We start from the raw sequence: 23,806 nt of genomic DNA, 5'->3' as shown, positions 1-23,806 counted from the left end.
CCTGCTCACTTTAGCCCTGGCACTTGGGTGTTTTGGGGTGCCCTTGGGGTCCTAGCTGCTCCCAGGTGGGTGTTCCTCTCCCTGCACACAGAATTCCTGTGGCTGATCTCTGCGGATCTCATACGGAATAGCAAGAATATGGAGCAGCACAGCTGCCTCCAAGGAACACAGAAGCACCAGGAATCACCTGGACAGGAGCAGTGCCAGTACCCTGGGGCCTGAGGTGCCCTGTGTGCTCACCTCCTGCCCATGAGAAGAACTACCATGGGATGTGTCCAGCCTGCAGCCACACCTGCACAGGTAAGTCAGAGAGCTCAATCTGGCCACACATCAGCTGGGGCAGCTCTTTCCATGGGAGTCAGAGCTGGGCCATGAGGCTGCTCACCAGCTCCAGCACTTACCAGGGCCTTGTGTGCTCCCCCTGTTTATTCCCTTTGTCTGCCTGGCTTGGGGGCTGTGTCAGGGGCTGCCATCTGAAGCTGTGAGCAGCCCTTCCTTTGCTGGAAGTCCTGGAATGCTTCTCTCTAGCACAAAAAGCACACAGGCAGTTAGGACAAGCAGAAGGCCAGTTGTTCAGTATTTTATTCAAGAGGAAATATACACACACCTCTCCCTGGCAGGGGGAGCAGCCAGCTCAGGGCATGGCTGCAACAACACGGCCACAGCCGTGTTTGTGCAAAGGAAGGAGCCCCGTTCTCCGGGGGAGTGTTCCGAGCCGGGTGTGTGATGGAGCAGGAGATCCCCGCGGCTGGGCCCTGCCCGAGCACTCTCCAGCAGCCCCAGCACTCCCCAGAGCGCCGCTGACATTTTCCAGGAACAACAGAAGGAAGAGGCAGCTTATTGTGCTTAAGACATCTGAACAAATCCTGGGTAGGAGACACTCACAGCTTGTGGGTATTGCTAATTACTTACAGTTAAGGAAGGATGGATCCTGATGGGGACAGGGCTCTGCTGGAGTCTCTGCCACCAGCACCCCCCGAGGTCACCGTGCTCCCAGCCAGTGCCCAGGCAGGGCTGTGGCTCCTGCTTGCCTGCAAACAAGGTGAGCTGTGCTGGGCAGGGGGGTCCTGCTCACCTTCCCTGCCCTTGGTGCCCCAGGGAGAACTGGCGAGGAGCTCCCTGCCCTTGGGAAAGGCTGTGCTGCGCCAGCCCACCCATCCTGCCTGGGAAGGAGAAGCTGTTCCCAGGGGAGGAAGAGCCTTCTTCCTCTTTCTGGGAGAAAAGCTCAGAGGCCAGGCATGAGAGTGAGCTAGTTCAGCTCTCCACTCAGGTTACAGTTGAAAGGTTAAATATGGATAAATGCTGTAGGTTTATACATAATGTTTCCTTCTACCTATGGAATGTGTCTGAATGGTCCAAAGACACCAAAAATGTTGTTACAAACTGTAGTTAGCCAAGAAAAACAACCCCACCCTTAAAAACAAAATAAATCCTATTTAGTTTTACTACAGCCTTTGTTTAAATGCCCTCAGAAAAACAGTATTTTCAGGTGCCTTGTGAGAATGTATCTGTTCATGCAATGGCCCAAGTTCCTCATTTCACAAGCATTGCACGTTTTTATGTAAGTCATCAAAACTATAAAACCTATTATTTTTGTTTGAAAGTCTTAGTCTAAAAAGTACAGCATTACTTTATATCCACCCATGGAAACTCCTAGACACGGGCATGTGCACAGACACATACTGTTGCCTAAATGTCTTCTAAAGATACTGATTACAAAGTGTATAAAATTGGGAATACATTGTCAGGATACAGTGAGAGATGAGCCATCCTCTACCACAGACTATAATCTAGGATCAGTCACTAACTGTACACGTTTATACAGCCTTGGATTCACCAGGGACTTCTGAAACTACACAAGGAATGGCAGTAACGCTGCAGGAACACAGGAGTTACTGGCTCCAGCTCCGTGGAGCTGCCTGCAATCTGAGCGACATTTTTGATTCCTTCAAGCAGGGCTGAAACTGAACCTCCTGTGAGACAGCTCCACTACTGGCTGGGTCAGGGACCCCTGCTCCGAGCGTGCTCCTGGACTGGGAGCAGTGGAGCAGGAGCCAAAGCCTCCTCTCTCCACTAGGATGACCTCAGGCTGTATTTTAACGAGCTCACATGCCACCGAGCCCGTGGGCCACCTCCCAGGGGCATCTCCACGCTGTCCCCAAGCTCTGCCAACACAGTGGTGTGGCTGGTAAAATTCTTTTTGTTTAAACTTTGTTAATCTTCAGGCAAATACAGACCCTGAAGCCTTTTGGTCCTGAGTGTCTGGCACCAAAGAGCCCAGGAGGAGGCAGAGGCGGAGCCGAGGGCGGGTGTTCGGAGGTAGTCGCTTCCTTCGCCTGTCCTGGTACTCCCCAGTCCAGTGTGGTATTGGTTAGATGGCCATGCCCCGCCTCTGCCTGCTCCCCCTCCTTGCCCACCTGCAAAAGCCAGACCCCCTTCCCAAGATCCAGGCAACTCAACTCATCCCCCTCCAGAGCAAGACCTGCCTTCTCAGGAGATTTCAGAGCCTGGCCTACCTCAGCAGCTGCTCGGTGCATAGCCTGGAGAAAAGTTGGAGGCACTTTGTGCATTCTCTAGCCTGCCATTTCACCCTGCTGGAAGCGTGGTGCCCGCAGCCTCGGAGCAGGGTCGCACCAGCGCTAGGGAAGAGGCCGGACACGGGGCCAGGACAGAGAGACGGGAGGAGCCTCATGTAGCTGTTGGACAAAGTCTAAGGGCACCTCAGTTTGCTGCTCCAGGCGTGCACCCCCATGCTCTGAGGGACCTCTGCCAATAACCCCATGGGTGGAAACATCTCAAGTGGCATGTCCTCGTGTGAGAAGTTGTGTGTGGGGTAACCCAGACCAACAAAAGGGCCTATTTCTGCTAGAAAAGTCTGAAGATTTGTCACTACCTTACGTGCAGATGTGGGAGAGCTGATCAGGCTGAGAACATGTTAAAATTGCTCAGGCTGCTGCTAGTTCACCATATATAAGTCCTGTGACCACGCTCCCATGACAGGAATCTGAAATATCAAGTGCACCGGAAAAAAAGGGATTGTCAGAAAAAACGGAAAATAGAAATACTACAAAAGCAACATTACTGAGAAAGAAGTGGACTGAGCTGATGCCGACTTGTGTGGTCACACAGTGGTTTCTATAGTCTCAATCACTTCCATCTCGCACTGCGAGGGCGACAGGAGCGGGCACTCGTCCGGCTCCCAGCTGCTATCCGGGCTGTAATCTTCCTCTGAGCTCAGCTCGGCCACCCCCTCCGTGTCCTCGTCACACGACTCCACGTAGTGAACCCCCACCGCGTTGATGCCAGAGTCCTCAGAGCTGGAGGGGGACGAGCAGTGCTCTGTTTTTGGTGTATTGCTCTCCTTTGTGATTAAGGCATTGTGGCCAGAGCCGTCGTCGGGCTTTGCCCTGTGCGGGGCGGGCGGCTGGCGCTGCACGTAGCACATCTTGCCGTTGATGCACTTGACGCGGTAGTTGTCGATGAACAGGTCGGCGATGGTGCAGAACTGCGGCGCCTCGGGCGGCAGCGGCGGCTGGAACGCGGGAGCGAACTTGAGGAAGTGCTCGGTGAGAGACACCGAGATCTGGATGGTGTTGGGGGGCTCCCGGGGGCGGACGGGGATCTCGGTGCTGGGGAGCTGCTCCACGGGGGTCATGGGCTGGTACACGTATTTACCTGTGGGGACACAGCAGCAACGTTTAAAGGTTGTTGTCTTTGAGTTTGAGCAGAAGCGATGACGTTGACACCAACAGTTCCCTGCTTGCAGCAGCTGCTGCTTCTCTCATGGCCTCTCCCGATATGGATCCTCTGACACCTAATGCTGCAGGTAACCACAACCTCCTGTACCCAGATCTGCCCCCCTCCCTGTCCCTGCCTCGAGGACAGCTGTAGGACGTGACTAACTCTGGAGAATTTACTCCAGGGGCACAACTCCACAGCCATGAAATGGGAAAGATGCCAAGTCTGCCCACCCCACCTTCCAGGAGAAAGAAAACTGTCAAGATTCTCAGAGTATTTTTCCCTTCACTGAACATAACATGTAAGTTCTAGCTTACATCTTTGTTACAGTGATCAAAATTTTATTACATGATTATTATTATTCCAGTGATTCTCCTTGCTTGTGATTCCATGTTCTTTGTTTCTGATGACTAAATCGTATTTTTCCATATTATAAACCAGAAGTTCATACATTACTACAATTAGAATTTTAAGGGAATTTTCAAGCTATAGAAATGCTTTTGGCATCTTGATTATCTGGTTAAGTAGTAAGAAAATAGGATTATGTTGGTTATATTGAGCAGAACAAAGTGTGAACTGAACATCTTCACTAACAGAAATAAATAAGAGAGCAGAAAATTGGGACTATGTCAGGAAAAACTGAGAAACCTGAGGGTATGCCTAAGACTGTAAAATGCTGCATTTTATTTGCATGAAGCCTCTGAAAAATTCATGTCTCCCCAGGGGCTCATCCGCTGGGAAAGCACATATTTCCAGAAGCCTTGTGAGTGGTGGGGCTGTTGAAGTTCTGCTGCACGCGCTGCAGCTCCTGCTTTGCACGGGCAGCGAATGCACCAAAGCACGGAGGGGCTGTGCGGGCGCTGGGAGCTCTCCAGGTGAGGGGCAGAAAGCTCCTGCATTGAAGAAGGCTCAGTGCTTGTGTTTCCAGCTCAGAGCTAGATGCAGCCTTTCCCCCGAGTTCCCCATTCCTTTGGAACATCGCAGAACGGCGTTGGGAAGGACCTTAAAGATCGCAATTCCAATCCCCCTGCTGTGGGCAGGGACACCTACTAGATCAGGATGCCGTAAGCCCCAGGGAAGGGCTCGCTCGCCCTGCAAAGCGGCTCCGCAGCAGAAAATCCCCCCCGAGGCTGGGAATCCCTGCAGCCCCGGGAAGAGCTCTGCCAGCGGTGCGCGCTCCGCGGCCCCCGCACAGCTTGTGCTCTGCCAGCTCCGGCTCGTCACGGCAACCTCGAGCACCGGCAAGGCTTTTCCCTCCCCGCAGTGCTGCTGGAAGGAAAACGGGGCATGTGAAAGTCGGCTGGGACTTCCAACCCCCGGAGCCCAAGGACAGCGAGCAGAGCAGAAAGGCCACGGAACCGCAGGAAGAGCTCTGGAGTGGGAGAGGCTCCAGCACGGGGAGGGAAAAGCCCAGCAGTGTGGCACGGGAGAGCGCAGACATAGCTGGCAGCAGAAGGAAGTGTGTGAATAGTTCTGACCAGCTCCCCTCGAATACCTCATCCAGTGTTTCCTCCCTACGATCTGTGCAATGGTAATTGTTAACAGAGCCACGGGGAAAGCTCAGTGACAACCCAAGTTCTCCCCTGTCTGCTTATGGCTGGATGACAGAAAACACAAAGCCATCCTCTCCACTTGCCATCTCTTTACCATGGTGTAGCTCCTAAAGCTTCTGTGACTCAGAGGAATGAGTGCTGGCATCAGCAGCCAGAGGCAAGGCACAGCTCTCACTCCTCCAGCACAGATCCTTGGTGGTCTCAAAGCAATGGAGTCCCTTGGAGATTTCTCAAATCTTGTGGACAGAACTTCCCAAGGAAGCTCCTCACCCTCACAGCCACAGCAGCAGCCCACGGCTTCCTGCCATCTGCTGCTTCCCAGAAATCCTTCTGTGAAATTAGTGAACATTAAATATGCCACTGCCTTGCAAAGCCCCACAGCTGATGATTACTGTGCTCCTGGCTGGGACAGTGTCTAATAAATTCAGCTCATGGAAACTGAAGTGCAGCCTGCCCTTGCCTGAAACCACGATGCTCTATTTATCCATAGATTTGGAGTGCTTCTGTGTGGACTCCTTTGACAACCAATGATAAAATAAAACCAAATACTGGTGAAAAATGTTTCTTAATTCAATTCTGTGCTGCCTCTATTTGAAGAGTCCAAGGAAGGCTCCAGTGAAGATTTTACCAGGATAAAGAAAAAATGTGTCTGTACAACGGGACTCTGTTTTTCCACTTAAAACAGCCACCACGTGCTGGCAGAAGGCTGAGAGATGTTGGGAATAGAAAGTAATGTATTTAAGCCAAGGAAGCTTACAGCATGGGCATGGAATGGTAAAGCAAAGACTCCTCAGTTTGACTTTTTTGGTGTTTGTTTTTCCTCTTTTGGGAAAAGAAGAGAAGCAGCAGCTGGGTCAGCCAAGGAGCTGCTGAGAGCTCAGCTGGTTGTTCCTCCAGTGCAGCAGCACACAGCAGCTCCCTGCATGTCTCAGGACTGCCCTGCTGGTGCTAATTCCAGGGTAGGAACAAAGAGCTGCCATTCCCTTAGCACAGGATGTGAGAGCCTGTCTGTGTGACCCCACAGGGGCTGAAACGCTTCTCACGTTCCAAGGACAAGCTCTGCCAGGGAAAAGCAGGAACCAGCCAACACACAGCAAAGAGAATTTTCTACATTAACTGATTTCTACAATTCTTTAGAATTCTGGTACAAGTTTGTCAAGGCTTATCTGGTTTTAGAGGCAATTTCAAACAGATTAGACCAGGTGCTCAGAACTGGGACCGTCAGACTGAGCCATGGACAATGCTGTGCTCACGGCCTCGGTTACAACTCCTCACCCCTAACATGGAAACACATCAGCCAGGATGCAGCCTATGAAAAGTAAATGCAGAAATGAGAAATAAGGTTGCCTCCCACCCCTGCAACTTGCAGGACTGCCAAGCTTTTTCACTAGAAATGCCCCTAGAAGCACAAGTCCCCAGGTTCTCTTATACTCCATCTCAATCTGATCAAATACCTGTGGAAATCAACAGCAATATTTTTGCTGACTCCAAACAGTGGGCAGCACTCTGTGATAAAACAGTACTTTAAGCACCTATTTGCTCCATTCCATCTAATACACTAGCTCAGAACTTATTGCCTATTTATTCCAAGTCGCTGAAGAAGTCTGTGACTGTGCTGTGCTGATGAACACTCCTGTAAATGACAGTGTTCTGCACAAATACAGATGCCACACAAGACACCGCATCCGAAGCTGTTTCCTGGGTCGCTTCCCCAGCACTGCCTATGCAGAAAGTGGTGAAGGAAAAATACTACCCGTGTCCAAAAATCAAACTCCAAATCCTGTGAAAAGAAATTTGCTGCATTTGCAGAAGTTTGAGAAGTTCTTGTGCACTTTAAGAGCTGCTGTGAAGAGGTGTCACAGTTCTGGCTGTGCGCTTCCACCACCGTAGCAAAAGGGCTTGGGGGAAACAAGAGCCTGCTCCTCTCCTGGAAACAGCAACTGTGTGAAATCAGGCTCTGCCAGAATAACTGCCATGGTAAGTCTTGGGTGTCCATGACAGCCACTGGCTGACAGGTGAGATCATGAAATGAGAGACCCAAAATAGGTCTATAGGCTACACTTAAGCATTTGTCCCCCTGAGCCTGCTCCATGCTTGAGGCATTATCCCCCACAAACACTGCTCCTCTGTGTGACCCCTTGAAGTGACAGCAGCCTGTGCACAACAAGAAAGGGACAATTGTTTCTCCATTTCTTCTGCTGGCCCTTGTGCCAGCACACAAACCAAATCCTCAGGGACCTGGCACATGCTACAGCCAACACACAACTGCAGAACAACTATTCAACTATGTCCAAGGAAGTGAGTGCTGGGCAGTGCTCATCTCCCTGTTGCTGTGTGCACAGGAATAGGATTTCTACTGCCAAATTGGATGGATGCTGTTCCCCAAAGCCTTGGCTCCGTGCCTCCAGTGAGCCTGCCAGCAGGCTAAGGCAGGATCCAGCAGAGCAGGGAGCTCTATCATCACCTGCACGTCTCCAGCACACTCAGGCAACGTGGAAAATTTTTTATGTTTGTGGCACTAATAACCAGAACTATGTGGCTGATTGACTAGAAGCTGTATTACAGAGCCTCCTGCTTCCAAAACCTCAACTCAAGCCTTGAGACAAGCCACGAGGTCACTTCTCTCAGATTTTTTGCTAATTGGGCAGTCTGCATGCATCCTCACCAAACAGACACAGAACGACAGCAATTTCCATGGCTAATACAAAATAACTTAACCATGAAATAAGCAGAGGTGCAGCTGGAAAAATTTCTTTTCCACTTCTGTCCATCCCAGCATTCTGGTTTACCTCTAACACTCATTAATGTGCTTGACATATTGGAAAAAATAAAGTCCAGCTTTCAGAAGGGAGGTTTCTTACAACAAATTCTCAAATTTTACCCTCTCAAAAGGAAGACTTAGTCCTAATAAATAACACCATGAATTGCACTGCACTTCAGAAAATGCTAAGAGAGCTGTGGATCTTACAAGTCTAAGTCAGCAATACATACCATGGATATTTGTTCGTATGCAAGGCATTTAGACATCTATTAACTGAAAGATAAAAGCTTTTTTTCATATGTATTCTTTCCCCCTGCAGCTGCTGGAACAAATATTTCTACAGCCTCCCATCTGCCAGCTCCTCTATCTCTAAAAATCAGCAAGGTTAACAGAAACCTGCTACTTGCAGCTATTGAACATGACCTGGCTCAGCTCAGGAACTGCTCCTGTGTGGGCTGAGCACTTGTGGAAGTCCCGAGCAGAGGTGGGCTGAAGGTGAACAGGCTCTGATCCCAGTGGAATTTCTGTGCCTTTGGCTGTGGTGGATGCTCCAGAGGGGCTGGAGCTGTGACCCCAGGGCACAGTCCATGGCTGCCAAAGGCCCCAGTGAGGATGTGGAGGGATGTGTCCTGTTCACCAGCAGGAAGCTACTCCCCAAATCCTGGTGACTTGGTGCAGTCTGAACATACACCTGTGTAACAGCACCACTGATCCCTCCCTTCTGAAGTCCAATGGGATTCTCACTCCAGCTCTGCCAGACTTTGCTATTGCCACTCTCAACCCTGCCAAAAAATTCAGCTCACATGGGAGGGGAATTGGTCCCACTATGAAGAACATAAAAACCTCTAATTAAATACCACACAGCTCTGAAGGAGTGAAGGCAAAGGAAGCATTCATAATGCATGTGTGACAGGAGACAGCGCTGCCTCGGAGGGGCTCTGCATTATTCCAAGGAGAGCTCCCTGCACAGCTGTTCTGTGTGTGGAAACCTTGGGGACGAGCTTCTCGAGCACTGGCTTTCCTCACAGCAAAAGATGGAGAATAACCAAACACTCACCTGCAGCACTTGTTCCACATCTCCTGGGTGTGGCAGGGGAGCCCAGCCTGGCTGTTGGAGAGGCAGGGTGTGGATGGCAGTGCTCTGCCGCCTACAGAAGCTGTCTGGCAGCAGCTCCGAGCAGAAGCACAGTGGCTCCAGGGCAGGACAAAGGTTGTCACACCCACCTGGGTTTCCAGGACTCCCCAGGGCAATGGATGGCACAGGTTCACCAGCTCTGAGTGGGAGCACAGCAGAACCAGGTGGGCATTCACCCCTGGCACAGCAGAACCTTGGAGCAAGGGAGGGTTTCCTCCTTCACAGACCAAGGCCAAGCTCGCTGCACATCCTGGACAGGTTTATGGAGGGCACTCAGCATCCTCAGCCTGCTGGAGCTGCCCACCACACCACTGCTGCCAAGTGCCCAGCAGAGTAGAATTCCATTGGGAAGTGTGATGTTGGGCTGAGCGCCTACCTGGGGTCACAGCCTTCCAGCCCTGCCAGCTGAACAGTGGACAAAATGACTGCTCTGGCTTTCCTCCTCCTCTCTCCAGTCACCTGCACAGCTTGGAACAACAAACTCTTGCAAACAAAACTTGCCCTATCCATAAATACTCATTGAGGACTATCACAACTCCAAACTACACTTAGAGCACAGTACTAACTTTTCCAGAGGGGTGAGAACAAATGGAAGGAGAAATCTGGAGCACATTTACAGATGGCACATGTGAAAAACCCCACTGCTCACCCAGTCTGCACTTCTTTGTGATATATGGAATAGACATCATGTCATATCAGCAAATCCTCATGGGCTGCATGGTGAACAAAAGATGTGGAATGAGCCACCAGAGGAAATGGAAAACATTTCAGGACACTGAGGCATTGAAAGAGTTACAGGCTCAAGTAGAGCTGAACTGGGCCATTGGTGGTTATAATGAAGGCAAAACTGAAATGATTGTCCATCTTGAAGAAGCCTCTTAGATATAGATATGCAGCACCTCAGTGCAAGTGATATTTCTGCCTTGCACTTTGTCCAAACAACTTTGAAAAAGCACTGAGATTGCTCAAACATTTCTAGTGTGGGGAATGCAAACAGAACGTTCTGCATACCTGCAGGAATTCTGGCAGAACTAGAAGGCCCAGAAAGGGATCACAGAAGAGACTCCAAGGGCACAAATCAACTCAGAAAGGAACAACAGAAAAAGGAGCCACGCAGCAGGACCTGAGCAGGCTGGAAGTGCAGCAGGAAGGGCTGGCAGGCTCTGCCCTAACAGAATGTATCACTGCAAACAGCTCCTTCTCACAGAAGCACCTCCATCACAGCACTAATGAATCCATCCCCTTCCAGATCCCATCCAAGCACACAGAACCAGCCCAGCAATGTTTTGGCAGTGGCTGCCTAGGAGCAATTCCATCCAGCTGCCAGCTCTCTCCTGTGGAGGAGAGGTGTTCCCTCCCTGCTGTACAACCAGACAGCTGTGCCAGCCCCTGACTCAACGCTTTTCACAGGAAACCAACACAGAGGGGGGAAAAAAATCAGGAAGTTTTTCCTCATCAAATTTGTATTTTAATGTCCTTTTGTCTTGATCTGTTTTATATACAAAAAGGATCACGACAGTGCATGCTGTGAGCTGTCTAAGCCTTTGAGGAGTATCTGTGCACATAAGTTTAAGAGCAGGTAACACTTAAATGCAAACAGACCCTGGAGCTTCCTTCATCATCCCTGCTCTTTACTCTCATTGCTTACAAGGATTTATTGGACTTAAAGAAAAAGCAACCCTGAAGGCTTGAGAGATGCAGCCATAAAGCCTCTTAAAGGGGCTGTATTTGCTCACTAACCATTGTAAGGGAACAGAATACCAACACCCAACAAGGCACTAAGCATCAGCACACTCCACGTGTGTGTTCTTGGGGAGATCTTTCCTTCCAGTATCTGGAGAATGTCACCCATACTACAGGTGCTACTCACCCCAGCTCCATGCTGGGTTCCAAAAACATGGAAGCACAGGCCTGGTTACCTCTGCCAGCACAGCAGCTGGGCAACACTACCCAAGGATATTCATCCTCATGTTGGAGGATATTCATCTTCCAACATCCCTTCCAAACCCACCCCCAAAGGCCAGAACAGCCACTTCTTACACATTCCCCTGAGAAATTTTATCCCCCAAGTTACACTAGATATTTTTAAAATTGAGTAGAGAAAATAGCAAAAAAATGGCTTAGTGCTAAATATTTATTCTACAACCCCATCCCTGTGCACCATCTGCTCAAGCTCCAGCAGCCCATGGTTTCTATGCAGCCAGGCAGTGTACTGATAGGGAAACAAAGCAACAGAAACACAGCTCCATGTCAAACTACCCAGAAAACCATGGCATTGCCTGGAAATCAAAGGGACTGGACACACAAGATCCCGTTGTCTTCCAGGTGGGTTGTACATGCTGCAGAGGGGCAACCTGAGCCTTCTTGGGAATTCTCAAATAAGCAGAACAGCTCACCAGGTCCTTGAAGGGAAAGTCCTCTCTAAAGACCTGCACTCTGCATGCACAGGGGACAGCTGGGGCAGGAGGTTGGGTTTTGCAGCTTGGAATAGACACATCTCTGTGGCCACAGGGTTTTCCTGGTGGCTGACAGGAGAAACAGTGGCCTATGGGATGTGCTGTACCTGTGCTGATCCCTTCCTGTGGCCAAAGCCCAGGACCTCCTGCTGACACATCATCTGTGCAGTGGCTGTGTGGGAGCAGGAGCCTTCAGGCTGGACACCACCACGTTCTTCAGTTTCAGTGCTGGGAACAGGGTCCTTATTCCCAACAGACTCTTCTAACCCTTGTCTCAGCACTGTTCTGGTGCCTCATGCACATCTCCATTCACATACCCTTCAAACCAAGCTATTTCTATCACAAGCCTCTAGAGAACCCGTTTCTGGGGATTTTAAAGGACTGCTCTCCCTGCTTGTGCTCAAAACTCACCACCACACGGAGCTGAGGAGTGCAAGTACAGGCACCAACACTCCCCTCGGAGGAGTATGGGATCCAGCAATGCTCTGCATCGACACACAGAAGCCCAGGTACCACTAGTGGAGGTGGAGCAGGTGGATATCACATTGAGCCATTGTGTCACACAGTGCCACTGCAGGCAAGTGACTTGGAGCACCTGGACAGTGCAGCTGGGAGCACAAACAGCTCTGTGCTGTGGCAGAGTGAGCCAGTGCTGGCAGGGGTGAGAGCATCGCCCTCGGCTTCACATCCAGAGAGTCAAGATCCCACAGGACCAGCTGGAGAACGGCTGCTGTGCCAGCAGATCGAGGTCTAGTGGCACAGGGAAGAAAAACAAAGCAAAAGGTGAGTGGCTCCTTCCACCTGCCCTGCCTACAGCTGGGCTAATGCTGCTGGACTGCAGGCAGGCTGCAAGAGCTGGTCAGTCCACCCTGGCACACCTGATGCTGTCCCAATCTTTCACCAGGGACCAGGGGAGGGAGGGAGTGAGTGAGTGAGTGAGTGAGTGAGTGAGTGAGTGAGTGAGTGAGTGAGTGAGTGAGTGAGTGCAAATACCTGGAGTGGGGCACAGGCTCAAAAAAGCACTGAAATCCAACCAGGCAGCTCTGCAGCCTGGAACAGCCAAGCACCTTGCCTGCAACAGTTACAGGTGTCCACCAGCATCATGTGTGGCTGGGAGAGGGACAGACAGAGCCTGGCACAGAGCTGGGAGCAGGGAGTCATTTCAGGGCTGGGTGCAAGCACACAGCCAAACAAGCAGCTCTGAGAGCAGACGTGTGGGCTCTCGAGCTCCACAGCCAGCAGTGAGAACAGGAATACAAATGCATGCCTCTTGCTGAAATTGTTTTACAACGTAGGTTACATATAAATTCCAAATGTTACATGGCCTAAATTAAAGTGTGGCTATGTTAAAAACAAGGCCCAGTTGCCAAGCAATCAGTTTTCACTTTCCCAGTAGGTTTTTGATTTCCATCTATGTGAATATATTCAACTATTGGCAAAAACACCTCCAAATTGCATGAACTGCACTTCTTGAGTTCTGTGATCAGTCACTACATAAAAATTGATTAGTGGAAGAATCAAAGTCATTATGAAAACATACTCTGTATCTTGTGGGCAGATAAATTCATGGAGGTGCTGGAAGAAAAACCACAACACATTAAACCAGGGTCACTTTATATGCAGAGAGAGAGAGAGATGCTCTACCTGGAATCCAATCTACTGTCAAGCAGCTTTTGCATTAGTATAAGCTTGTGCCATCCATCAGCAGCTAAGCCCACACTGTCACAGCTCTCAGGAGTTTGGGAACATCTTACACTGTTTGTGAGTAAAGCATTTTGCTTTTTGTCCTTTATAAAAACACAAATTTCTAGTAGAGCCTCACCAGTGAGCAGAAATAAGTTACCAAGGCTGGCAGTGAGTCATGAAGTGTACAGCAGCATGGTTAAATCGAGAGCCATTACATAAGAACACCCCAAGATGCCCCTGCTCTACAAGCCCAGCTCTGCTGGTTGCAGCAACACAAGCAGTGACAAAATGTGTTCTTGATGAGTACACAGGTGCTGCCAGGAAATTGGAGGTGCCATGCCAAGCACCTGAGGGGCCTCTTCAGTGCTTCCAGCAGACCTGAGCAGTGCCAGCTCTGCAGACCTGCAGGATGGAAGTCACAGGGACAACAATCTTGTGACTCAGTCTCATGGGACAATGCAAGGCTATGACCACAGGCTGCCATTTAAGACCCAGGAAACATCCATCAAGCACCACAGGAGGAAGGATGATGTGACAGCAGGCACTTTTGCACCAGGCACTGGCACGAAGCAGGCTCGCAGATCCAGACTGGCAAACAGATTCCCTCACCTGCAGAGTCCAGGAAGGAAGCCACACGCTCACCACAGGCACTGTGCTCCATGCAGATTTTATCTTTAGGCAGTTCCTCTGCAGTGACAAAAGTGCCAGCAGCCTCTGAGCAGGAGCACAGGCCCAGCTCTTACCATGCAGGGCTCAGCACACCCTGAATTCACAGACAACTCCACCAGCTGACAAAACACAAGATTAATGAACTTTTTCTTCAGAAGTACTTGTGTCTGGTAGGAAATATCCCCAGCCTTGTCCTTTCAGGCTTCACAAAACCAGCACTTAACCCTTCCTGCAGCCACAGAGGAAAGGTGTCAGTTATCTGCCACTCTCAGAGGCTCTTACCAACAGATCACTGAGTTTGGAGCAAGCAGATAAAATTCTTAGTGAATTATGTCTCTCAGGTGGACAGACAGATTACAAAGCAGCCTCATAGTCATGCATGACAGAGTTTTTGGCTGGCAGGGTATGTTTTGGTACACAGGTCCCTTTTTCTTAGACTTCTGGAGAAGGAAGTGAAGTGATTTCTGTTCCATCACACATGACCTGTACAAGAGTTAGTCCTATGAGCCACTTTTAAGCAAGCAGCCTGAATTCAGAGATTTTCCTGAATTCCTAATTCTCTTAACTGATATCTGGGCTTTTGTTAATAATAACAGAACATGCATGTCTCTAAATATTATAGTAAGGATTCAAATGAATGCCAGCAGCTTCTCCCAGAGGCACTGACATTTCCACAGGGTACAAAGAATCTACACATGCGGGTTCTCTTATTAATGGTAAATTCATACTGTGATTTCCAGATTATAACTATAACCTAAGGACCAAAATCCCATCCAGGTCTGGGATGCTGCACCCATAAAAACTGGCAGTGTTTTCCCTTAGAGTAACACTTCAGAATATATTAAGCTGACATTCTTTCTTGGTTGTGTATGTACAGCTTAGTGAAACGAAGCTGGAATATCACAGCTCTTCAAAATACAGGTGAAGAGAAGATCTTGCACAGCCACAGGCAACAAATCCTCATTAAAAGTCTTTTCCCATTACAAGCTGCAACATCCACCTTTCTGCAGCTCCTGCCTGGCACTCAGCATAATGCCTCACTCCGTGCAAAAACATTCTGTGTGGATAAATGGACTTAACAGGATGAATGTTCGAATCCTTTTCAGATCAGAAGTAAATTAAAATGCCTATTTGTCCCAGGATTTGTGGTCATTCTCCCTCTAGAGAAGAGAGCTGTGTTTTCTGGGAATTCCCAGCCTTAGAGTTCCTAGCCCCACTGCTTCATTCTGCTTTAGACAAGAGTTTTCTGTGAAGAAAAATGTATGAGCTTCTCCAAGTACTCAGAATTTCAGGGAAGCATGTTACAAGTCCCTTTCCCTGTTTATGTAACAAATCAGTCATCAGGATGCAGTTTTGCCCTGTGGAACAGTACTGCTGGAAATTCAAAGCTGCCATCAGCACTGCCAGGCTGGCTGCTTCCAGTCCCCATCACTGTTTGCAGACAGGGACACAGAGCACCGGGGCACTGCTGCCCTTCTGCTCCCTCCTGGATGAGGAAATGAGTTTTGCAGCCACCAAAAACCAACATAAGGAAAACCCACTGGTGTAAGAGCAAGGCTTTTGGAGATGTACAGTGTATGCTGTGCTGCAGAGCAGCCCAGGGCTGTGGCTGCTCCTCTAATACACAGGGATGGACAGACACTGGCTGCAGGCAGGCACAGCTCTTCCTTAGATCCCCAAACCCTCTCAGGATGCACCTGAATTCCTCCCCATACCATCTCAGCTCACTTGCCAGCTCTGTCACAGGAAAGCACGGCTCCATCACTGATTCCCTCCTCACAGTTCCCACAAGCAGACTGGGGTCTGAATAATTGCATGGGCTTGGGAGATTGTCAGAGCCCCTGCTGATGGCTCTGTCGCTGGAGAGGGGGAGAGACACCTTGGAAATGCTGCTGGTGTGCACAGAGACACTGAAATGCTGCACACATCACTGTGTGGCAAGGGAAAATGCCTGCACCTGGGCCAGGTGTGTACCTGCCAGAGGGCAGGCAGGAGCTGCCCTGGACACACACCACATCTCCCTGGAAGAGATTTAATCAAGGATGGCCTTGACAGAGAACTTTCACCAGCTTTGTGTGACAGACAACAAATGTTTTCATTTTAAAATGTTATAAAAAAAAATCACTGGTGATTAAAGCAGAGAAGAATTGAGGTGCAGTACTGGCTCAGAGCACACCCAGGTGCAGTGACTGTGCTGATTTGCCTCCTTCCCTGGCTGCAGATGTGGGCAGTGGAGAATGGATAACCCCTCCACTGGCCAGCACACAGTGGGACTGACCAGACCCCAAACACAGGGACTGTGCCTCTGCCAGGTGTTCTCAGACACTGGGAGGAAACAATGGAGCTCTGAGAGCCAAGAGAAACCCTGGGCTGCCTGTTCAGGTGAACAACAAATGTAAATGTACTCTAGTTCTATATTCCCAGAATACTGCTAGCATGGCACAATTTAGAGAGGCCCTCCTCCCCAAAACCACCCAAAAAACACATGCCCTTTGTGGCATGCCACCCATCACACAAACCCATTTTCTCCTCTTGGCTGAAAATTTACAGTTCCTTGCATCTCTTGCCAGGGCTGCCTGACCTCATGCAGAACCTGCCAGGTCTGGCTGCAAACTCCAGCTGAACAGTGCCATGATTTGTGATGCATACCAGGGAATGGGAAACTAATCCAAGGCACACCTGCAAGTGCTATCCACCACCTAGCAAACTGCAGGGCTGGGTGGGCAGGTGAGTTTTTTAAAACCCTTCCTGCCACCACAGTCTTGTTCCTTGCCTAAACCTGGCAACTGTGTTCCCTTCCTGGCCTCCCAACAGAGATCTCGCACTTTCCCCATGCTTGGTTTGTTTTCTTGTAAAGGCTCCAAACAGCTGAACCTGTAAAAGTGGTGAAACTGAAATTTATTTGCTACATTTAATTTTCAATATAAGATATGCAAGAGGCTTTAAAGAACTAAAAGCCTGTTCTTTTGATGCTGAATCAGGGGGGAAAAAAGCATAGAAAGGCTAATACAAGGTGGCACAATTACTGTCTATTGATGCAACTGCTGTGGAACCACGATTCATCATGTATTATTGATAATTGCAGCATAATGTACCGAGGGGTTTGCAGGGTGTTTAACAGAATGCAAGATATTCAGATTACAAATGAACCCAGTTGCATGAGAGTGCTCTTAATTGTATCAAGCATGATGCCTTTTCTCACAGTTAATTCTTAGGAAGTAAAATTAGCAAAATGCAGCTGAAGTCCTGCTGTCAGGCCAGGACAGATGCAACCCTGAAGATCTGATCCTTTCTGACATAAACAGGTACCACCTCAGAGCCAGCAGCCTCACAGCCAGCATCAGTGCAAATCACAGCTGCAGTGGAAATCCCGAGGTGAGGAAAGGGAGGCAGGCACCTTGCTGCAGACCTACCTCTGGCATGTTTTCTCTGGCTCTGGAAAAAGTAGATCAGAGTAATTTAAGGCTCTCAGCTTGCATCTAATAAACAAAACCTCACAAGGCTGTCAGAGGTGAGGGGAGGAAGATGAACAGGGGTCTGCCACCCTGGCAAAGGGAATGCATGCAGGGCACAGAGCAAGCAGGAGAAATGTGTAGTGGGACAAACACAGAAGCTGAAGTGAAAAACACCTCCTGGGCCAACATCTTCTTCCTTGCTAGGAAAAGGACTCTGAGGCTTGACCTCTCACCCTGCTTCCATGTGGAGACTGGAGCGGCAGAGCCTCCTGGCAGCACCCAGGGGAGCAGGGCTGAGGACAGCTATGGCATCAGGGACGAGGTGTTCCTGCACTCCCAGGCAGACACCCGAGGCACTGCAGCACCCTCCCACCCCAGGCTCCCCAGGCACACCCATCCTGCACGATTTTCATGCCCCTCTTTTGGAGGCTGTACCTGGGTTCAGAGCTCCCCACGCACGGGAGTGCATTAGAGAAACACCACACTGGGAAATCTGCTCCCCACCGAGCCCGAAACAGACTGAAAGGGAGCTAAAATAAACTCCAGGCTTAGACACAGAAGTCATACAGACACCCAGGGCAGCTGAGGCTCTCAGAGCTGTTTGGATACACCAGTCTCTGATCTCCCTGCCAGCTATTATTGCCATTTTACAGACAGAGAAACATCTGAGGTAAAGAGAGCGCCGGCAGTGCTGCTCACTTCCGAGCATGCTAGCCACAATGGCTTTGGGGAATTCAGACTGGGTTCTTTCTCAATTATTCCTTCCATAGCCAAGTGGCTCTGCAACGCTAAATTGCTCCTGTCACTGAAGTAAGCAGATGTGATCCTGAATACACATGAGGAGACAATCTACTCATCATGGCATGGTGAGTTTTTGTAATTTCTCAGTGTAAGTGCACTTTAACTGAGTTGACATTCTCCAGGACCTTGGCCACTGATGGAAAATAATACTTCAATGGCGCTTTTAATTGTTCTTGTTCCCCAATACAGCTCTTAAGAGTCACAAAAAAGCATTTTCAAGAACCCTCTGAAGATTCCCTAGTCGGTATTACAGCAGTGCATTTATGCAAGGTGTCTCCCAATGCTGTTTAATTACATCTCTGACCTCTATACAATTTCCCATTATAGACCTCATTCTTACCCCTTTTAAGTCCAACTCAACTCATTCCACAGGAGCAGGATACAAAGAGATCCTTAGCTCTGAAATTTGCATTAGGAAATGAGGAGCAAGAAGGGAGCACGCTTCACCATGTCTTTCAGAAGATTAAACAAGGCAATGAAGTGTTTGACTTCCTTTAAAATCTTCCATTTAAAATCCTGGTTTCATGAGGCAAAGATATCTCAACTTTTCCTTAGCCATAAAGGAGGAATTGAGAAGAAAGTCTGTACTTCTTGCAAATGCTGTAACTATTTTTAAATCTTATAATTGCCACACAGAAGCAAAGTGTTGGATGGTATGTCAAGTGGTCTTTCCAAGAGGGAAGCAGCTCCATGTAATGCCTAAGAGACACCAGTCTAAGCCTTCCCTGAAGGACCATGACTCCTCACCTTCTCAAGTACTTTGTTCCCCTGCTGCATTTCTGTTTCTAGTTACGACATTTTCCCATATCCAAATGTAAACTCTCCTTGTCACAGGTAAGAGATACCTGGTTATCTGCCATGTCTGTGCAGAGGAGGACTCAAACCCAGCTGCTCTGCAAGGCTACCTTACACTTTGCAAAGTTCATCATCCCTTCCTCCCTTCGTTTCTCCCTGCCTCAATCTTTTACAGACCAAACAGCCCTTTCTTTTGCACCCCCTTTAAAGCATATTTTTCTAAGCCGATCTCTGTGAGATCTCCTCCCCAGTTGTCCTCCAGCTCTATGAAGTGCAACGCTCAAAGCTCAGCCCATCAGCCTGGTTTCCTCATCACTGAGCTGAAGAGACTAATTGAATTGCACACTTGCCATGCTCCTGGTAATGCATCCCAAAGCAGAGGCTGGGGTTCTGGGTTTGGCTTTTCTGCCACACAGACCTCTCGCTGCTGACGCACAGGCAATTCGTGATCCAGCCTAATCCCCACATCCCTCTCTGCAATCGCCTCTCCAGGTGTTCCCAGTTCCATCTTTGACTTCCCTTCCCCAGGACCATTCCCAGATGATTTTGGGTCTATAAGCAGTTTATAAGCATCACTTTGAGCTCTGATCCTGTACTGCAGAGTGCTCATAAGCTTTTCTATCTTGATGGTGGCTACAAATAACTGAGACCAGGGAAATGTTGGGAAGAATCTAGGTCATAACTTGAGGGCCTTTGTGTTATCGATGAAACACCAGTGAGACATCCCTGTCCCTGTGCAACAGGTGACTGTGGCACTTCTCACACAGCCAGTTGTGCCACACACTACGCGGGGAACAGACAGAAGAAAACCTTCTGCCTGAACTGCTTTCAAATTAATCCCAAATCAAGGCAAAATTCCTGAAATGCATATTTAATTGATACAGAAGCTGGCTTTTGGGGCAGCCCCTTTTCCCTGTGAAACAAAATTTGCAAAAAGTGCATGTGAAGGGGAATCCGTGAAGGTGACTAAATTGCAGGGAGAGATGGCAATGGATTTAAAAGGAGAATGGGATGTCAGGGATGTTACCAAGTAACCCTCACATAAGGGTCCAGTGCTAACCTTGACCATCCAAGCTTTAAGATCTCCAGAACACAACATGACCCAAGCACATGGCTCCATCACCATTTCCTGACCTCGCATCAACACGCTGCTGGGAAAGCCTGCTCTTCAAGGCTCTACATGATTAATTATTCATCAAACTATGTTTGGACATCCACAGTTCAATCTCAGCCTCCATGATTAGATACATAAGGATCTTGAATACAGATATTAAAGTCGTTGGGTGCCTTTTCACCAGAGTTGGCTCAATGCTGGATTTTGAAGCTATCTGCTATATATAGCCTAAAGCAGTTACCTCTCTGCTCAAAGGGGTTTATGCCTGTAAAAAGAAAACCATTTGCACCGAGAATGAAGTGGGAGTGCGAATGACAGCGGTGCCCAGCCAATGCACAGCCCACCCTCCGGCCGGCTCACGGGGGCGAGGGGCACTGGCACTCCAGGCCCCGAGAGAACTCCCGGGCATCGCCGCTGCCGCCCGTACAGAGCAGCGCCCGAGGTGAGGGTACCCCTGGGGCACGGACAGCTCCGGGAGCGGGCTGCTCGCGGCGCGGCACGGGACGGGACGGGACGGGACGGGCGGGGAAGCAGGGCGCTTCATGACTGACAGGACACTGGGGACCGCCGGGATCGCGCCCCCCGCCCGCTCCCTCGCCCCCTCACTCACAGTGGCACCATCCCAGGTGGCAGCACCAGTGCAGGCGGAAGCAGCGGCCGTGGCTGTGGGTGGCGCAGAGCGAGAGCCCGTCGCAGGGCTGGAAGTCGGGTCTGCCCGCGCAGCTGCGGGCGAGCGCCTGAGCCTCGTCCAGCTTCTCGCTCTTCGCCGCCGCCGCCCCGCTCATGGCGCCGCCGCTCCGCCCGCAGCCCCCGCGCCGCAGCGGCCAGAGGAGGAGGAGGAGGAGAAGGAGGAGGAGGAGGTTGAGGACGAGGAGGAGGAGAAGGAGGAGGAGAAGGCGCCGAGCCGCAGCGGGGACCGCCCGCCCGCCCAGCGCCGCGGGGGCAGCGCCGCGGGCAGGGCCCGGCCGCCCGCCCCGCCCCGCCCCGCCCCGCCCCGGTCCCGCAGCACCGCCCGCGGGTCCCCGAGGGCTGCAGCGCCCGCTGGCGCTGTCCCCCGATGGCCGTACCTTCCCATGGCTCTGTCCCTCGATGGCCGTGCCCCACGATGGCAGAGCCTTGCGGTGACCGTGGCCCCTAATAGCTGTGTCCATGGCCGTAGCTGGTCGTGCCCTCGATGGCGATGTGCCCTGGCGGCCGTGTCCCGCGATGGCCATCGCCCTCGATGGCTGTGCCCCCATCTGTGCCCCCCGGCTGGGTGGACAGCCCTGCGCGGCGGGGTGAGGCCGGGCCGGTTCCGGTGCGCTGCCGGCAGCTGTGACCTTTCACTGCTTCCCGGGGCGCTTGCGGCCGCCGGGGCTGGGCTGGGCTGGGCTGCCAGGCTCCCCCCAGCACTCCCCGGCCATGTGGAGCTCCTCTCCAGACACCACCGGGCTTGATAAAAACGGGATCCGGGCACCCTGGCACCGGGCAGCAGGCAAGCAGCCTCGATTACGAGGGATCTGGGGCGCTCCACACCTGCAGTTCTTTGCTAGTCTGTGAGACAGGGGGACACAGATCACCCCTGCAGTGCCAGAGCCTAGGGAGCAGGACACCGAGCTGCTTGCAAAGTGGCCCACAGCACAGGCATGTTTTAGATGCTTTTTTATCCCACCATGTTACTTAATCTAATTCCGAAACCCATTTCTTTCTAAGCACACAGTGATTAAAAAAAACCCCCTGTCTTTCATTTTGTAAAATAATCAGTAGATATAATTTTCGCTAATAAACATAAGAAAGTGTATTGTTATTTTCCAACAATCATATCTTTAGGCCAAAATTAAAGATCGGATTTATCTTGAGCCATGGCTACATTATTTGTTTCCTAAGTGTGGTGGTGGACTTGTTTCCCTGCTATGTTTGAAAGAAAATTGCACTTTTATTGCTGCTCTGCTCAGCACTGGGAGTTGAAGCCAGCTCTCGGTTAGAACAGAAATCAAATGGTCATTTTCATAGTCCCTTGTCTTTGTACAATACCCAATAGCTCTATGTCAGAAACAGTCAAAACATACTTATTTTTATGTTTTCTCCAGAATATTCCCAGACAGCTCATATGGGGTCTGTCCTCGGACAGATCCCAGAGGTGTCCCTGTCCTGTACACCCTCCTGAAGGTGTGCTGAAAGTACCATTTGCTTCTTGCCAATAAGAAGGGTTTAAGAACAGCCAAGTTGCTGGTGTGTGGCTGTGATCAGCTCCACACTTTATGGGTCAGACCAAGGGATATGGGTCACAACTGCAGAGCACAGAGTAGCACTGAGGCTTTGAACCACCTCTGACTGTGCAGACCTGGTCTCTGCAATGCTGCTGGCCCTTCCTGCTCATCCATGTTCCCCTCCTGCAGCACCTCAGTGCCACATGACTGTGTCCCAGCTGTGCCCTCACCTCGGATCTGGAATGGCTACACCATTAAACTCAGCCTATCTGGGAGGAGATGGGTGCCCAGCTGCACTGAGCAGGGGCTTTGAGCCTCCCTTGGTGCTGGTCACTGGGAGTGGGAGACCTTACAGGCCTGTACATTTTAAATGTCTCCAGTGTTTATTACACTGGAAACAGAGTATTCTGACACTCCTGGGGGCTTACCTATCTTTGTTTTGCTGAAATCCCACTGAAATCTGCAAATATTGAGGACCTTGCTCAGCTGTTTGCAAGCAAAGGAGAAACTGGTTGCGAATCCAGGTGTTTCTTTTGACACTGTCCTGATGTCCCCCCTCTTCCCTGGAGCCTACTAGCAGCAAATGAGGGATGCAGCTCAGTTCCCATGAGAACTGTGGCTCAAAGTCCTTCCTCTCCAGCACTGTCTCACTCCAGAAGGGCTCTCAGACCAGCCTGGCCCGTCAGATCACTTTCTGTTCAAAAGAAATAAGGAAGGTAAAGTGAGGGTTACAGAAAGGAGAAGGAGTAGGTGTTTCTGGCAAGACCTAAGAGCCCCATCCAATTTGGTCGTGCACTGCAGGACAGCACTTCTGAGCCGCCTAAGGCAGGGAGCTCTCTGCCTCCCTTTGAAGGCCAGTGCTGCAGGGCACTCTGATCAAAGCTAAGGCAATCCTCCCCTTTGGTGCACTCCCGTTCGCTGCTGTTTTGCACAATGCCTGTGGCTGAGCAGTTAATGGAGGCATCTGCTGCACTGGCAGAGTTCACTGACTTAATTAAAGATAGCTAACAATCCTGCAGCTGCATGAGAGAGGCCACGGGTGCTCGCAGGGCTGACACCGAATCTCCTCGGAATGAAAGCAAGCACCCTGCTGTGCAGAAAGCACAGACATGCAGCCAGACACCACATGAAAGCAAAAGCAGGGCCCAAAGATTAAGAACAGACTGGAACCAGCTCACATTGTGTGTCACCACAGCCTCACTGTGCCAGAGAACTGTATAACCTCGGCTCATGTCAGCTTGGAATAGTCAGACATGCCAGTGTGCAGAGCTGGGGACACTCCTCACCTGTAGGGATGGTTTGACCTGGAAAACATTTAACAGATATTTTCCTACTGAGTGAAAATGGTTAACTGGCTCAAAAAGACAGGTGGGGAAACTAATCCTGCACCAAGCGGTTATCAAGTTCTCCTCTGCGCAGGGCTCTGTTCTCTCCTGTTAAATGAAGAAACATTT

At 50.3% G+C, this 23,806-nt stretch overlaps 1 protein-coding gene and 1 long non-coding RNA gene across 4 annotated transcripts; one reads left to right on the top strand and one right to left on the bottom strand.

Moving 5' to 3' along the window:
- Window positions 1-564: 564 nt before the first annotated feature.
- C10H3orf70 (chromosome 10 C3orf70 homolog) lies at window positions 565-20,995 on the bottom strand. Its single transcript, XM_033069216.2, has 2 exons — window positions 20,774-20,995; window positions 565-3,675 (listed from the first exon to the last, which is right to left on the bottom strand). The coding sequence occupies exons 1-2, from the start codon at window positions 20,946-20,948 to the stop codon at window positions 3,122-3,124; spliced, it is 729 nt and encodes a 242-aa protein (XP_032925107.1). The 5' UTR covers window positions 20,949-20,995; the 3' UTR covers window positions 565-3,121.
- Window positions 3,682-11,278, top strand: LOC117001048. Of its 3 annotated transcripts, none has more exons than XR_004418904.1 (3): window positions 3,682-3,826; window positions 3,923-4,039; window positions 4,462-11,278. It is a non-coding gene; the product is annotated as an uncharacterized LOC117001048 (long non-coding RNA). The 3 variants fall into 3 exon arrangements; XR_004418903.1 differs by having other exon boundaries at window positions 3,682-4,039; window positions 4,462-7,268; window positions 8,372-11,278; XR_004418902.1 differs by having other exon boundaries at window positions 3,682-4,039.
- Window positions 20,996-23,806: the final 2,811 nt, after the last annotated feature.

Source organism: Catharus ustulatus, chromosome 10, assembly GCF_009819885.2.
Source record: "Catharus ustulatus isolate bCatUst1 chromosome 10, bCatUst1.pri.v2, whole genome shotgun sequence".
In the NCBI taxonomy this organism is placed as follows: Eukaryota; Metazoa; Chordata; class Aves; order Passeriformes; family Turdidae; genus Catharus; species Catharus ustulatus.
The sequence above is the reverse complement of the archived record's forward strand: the minus strand, read 5'-3'. Positions and strand labels throughout refer to the sequence as shown.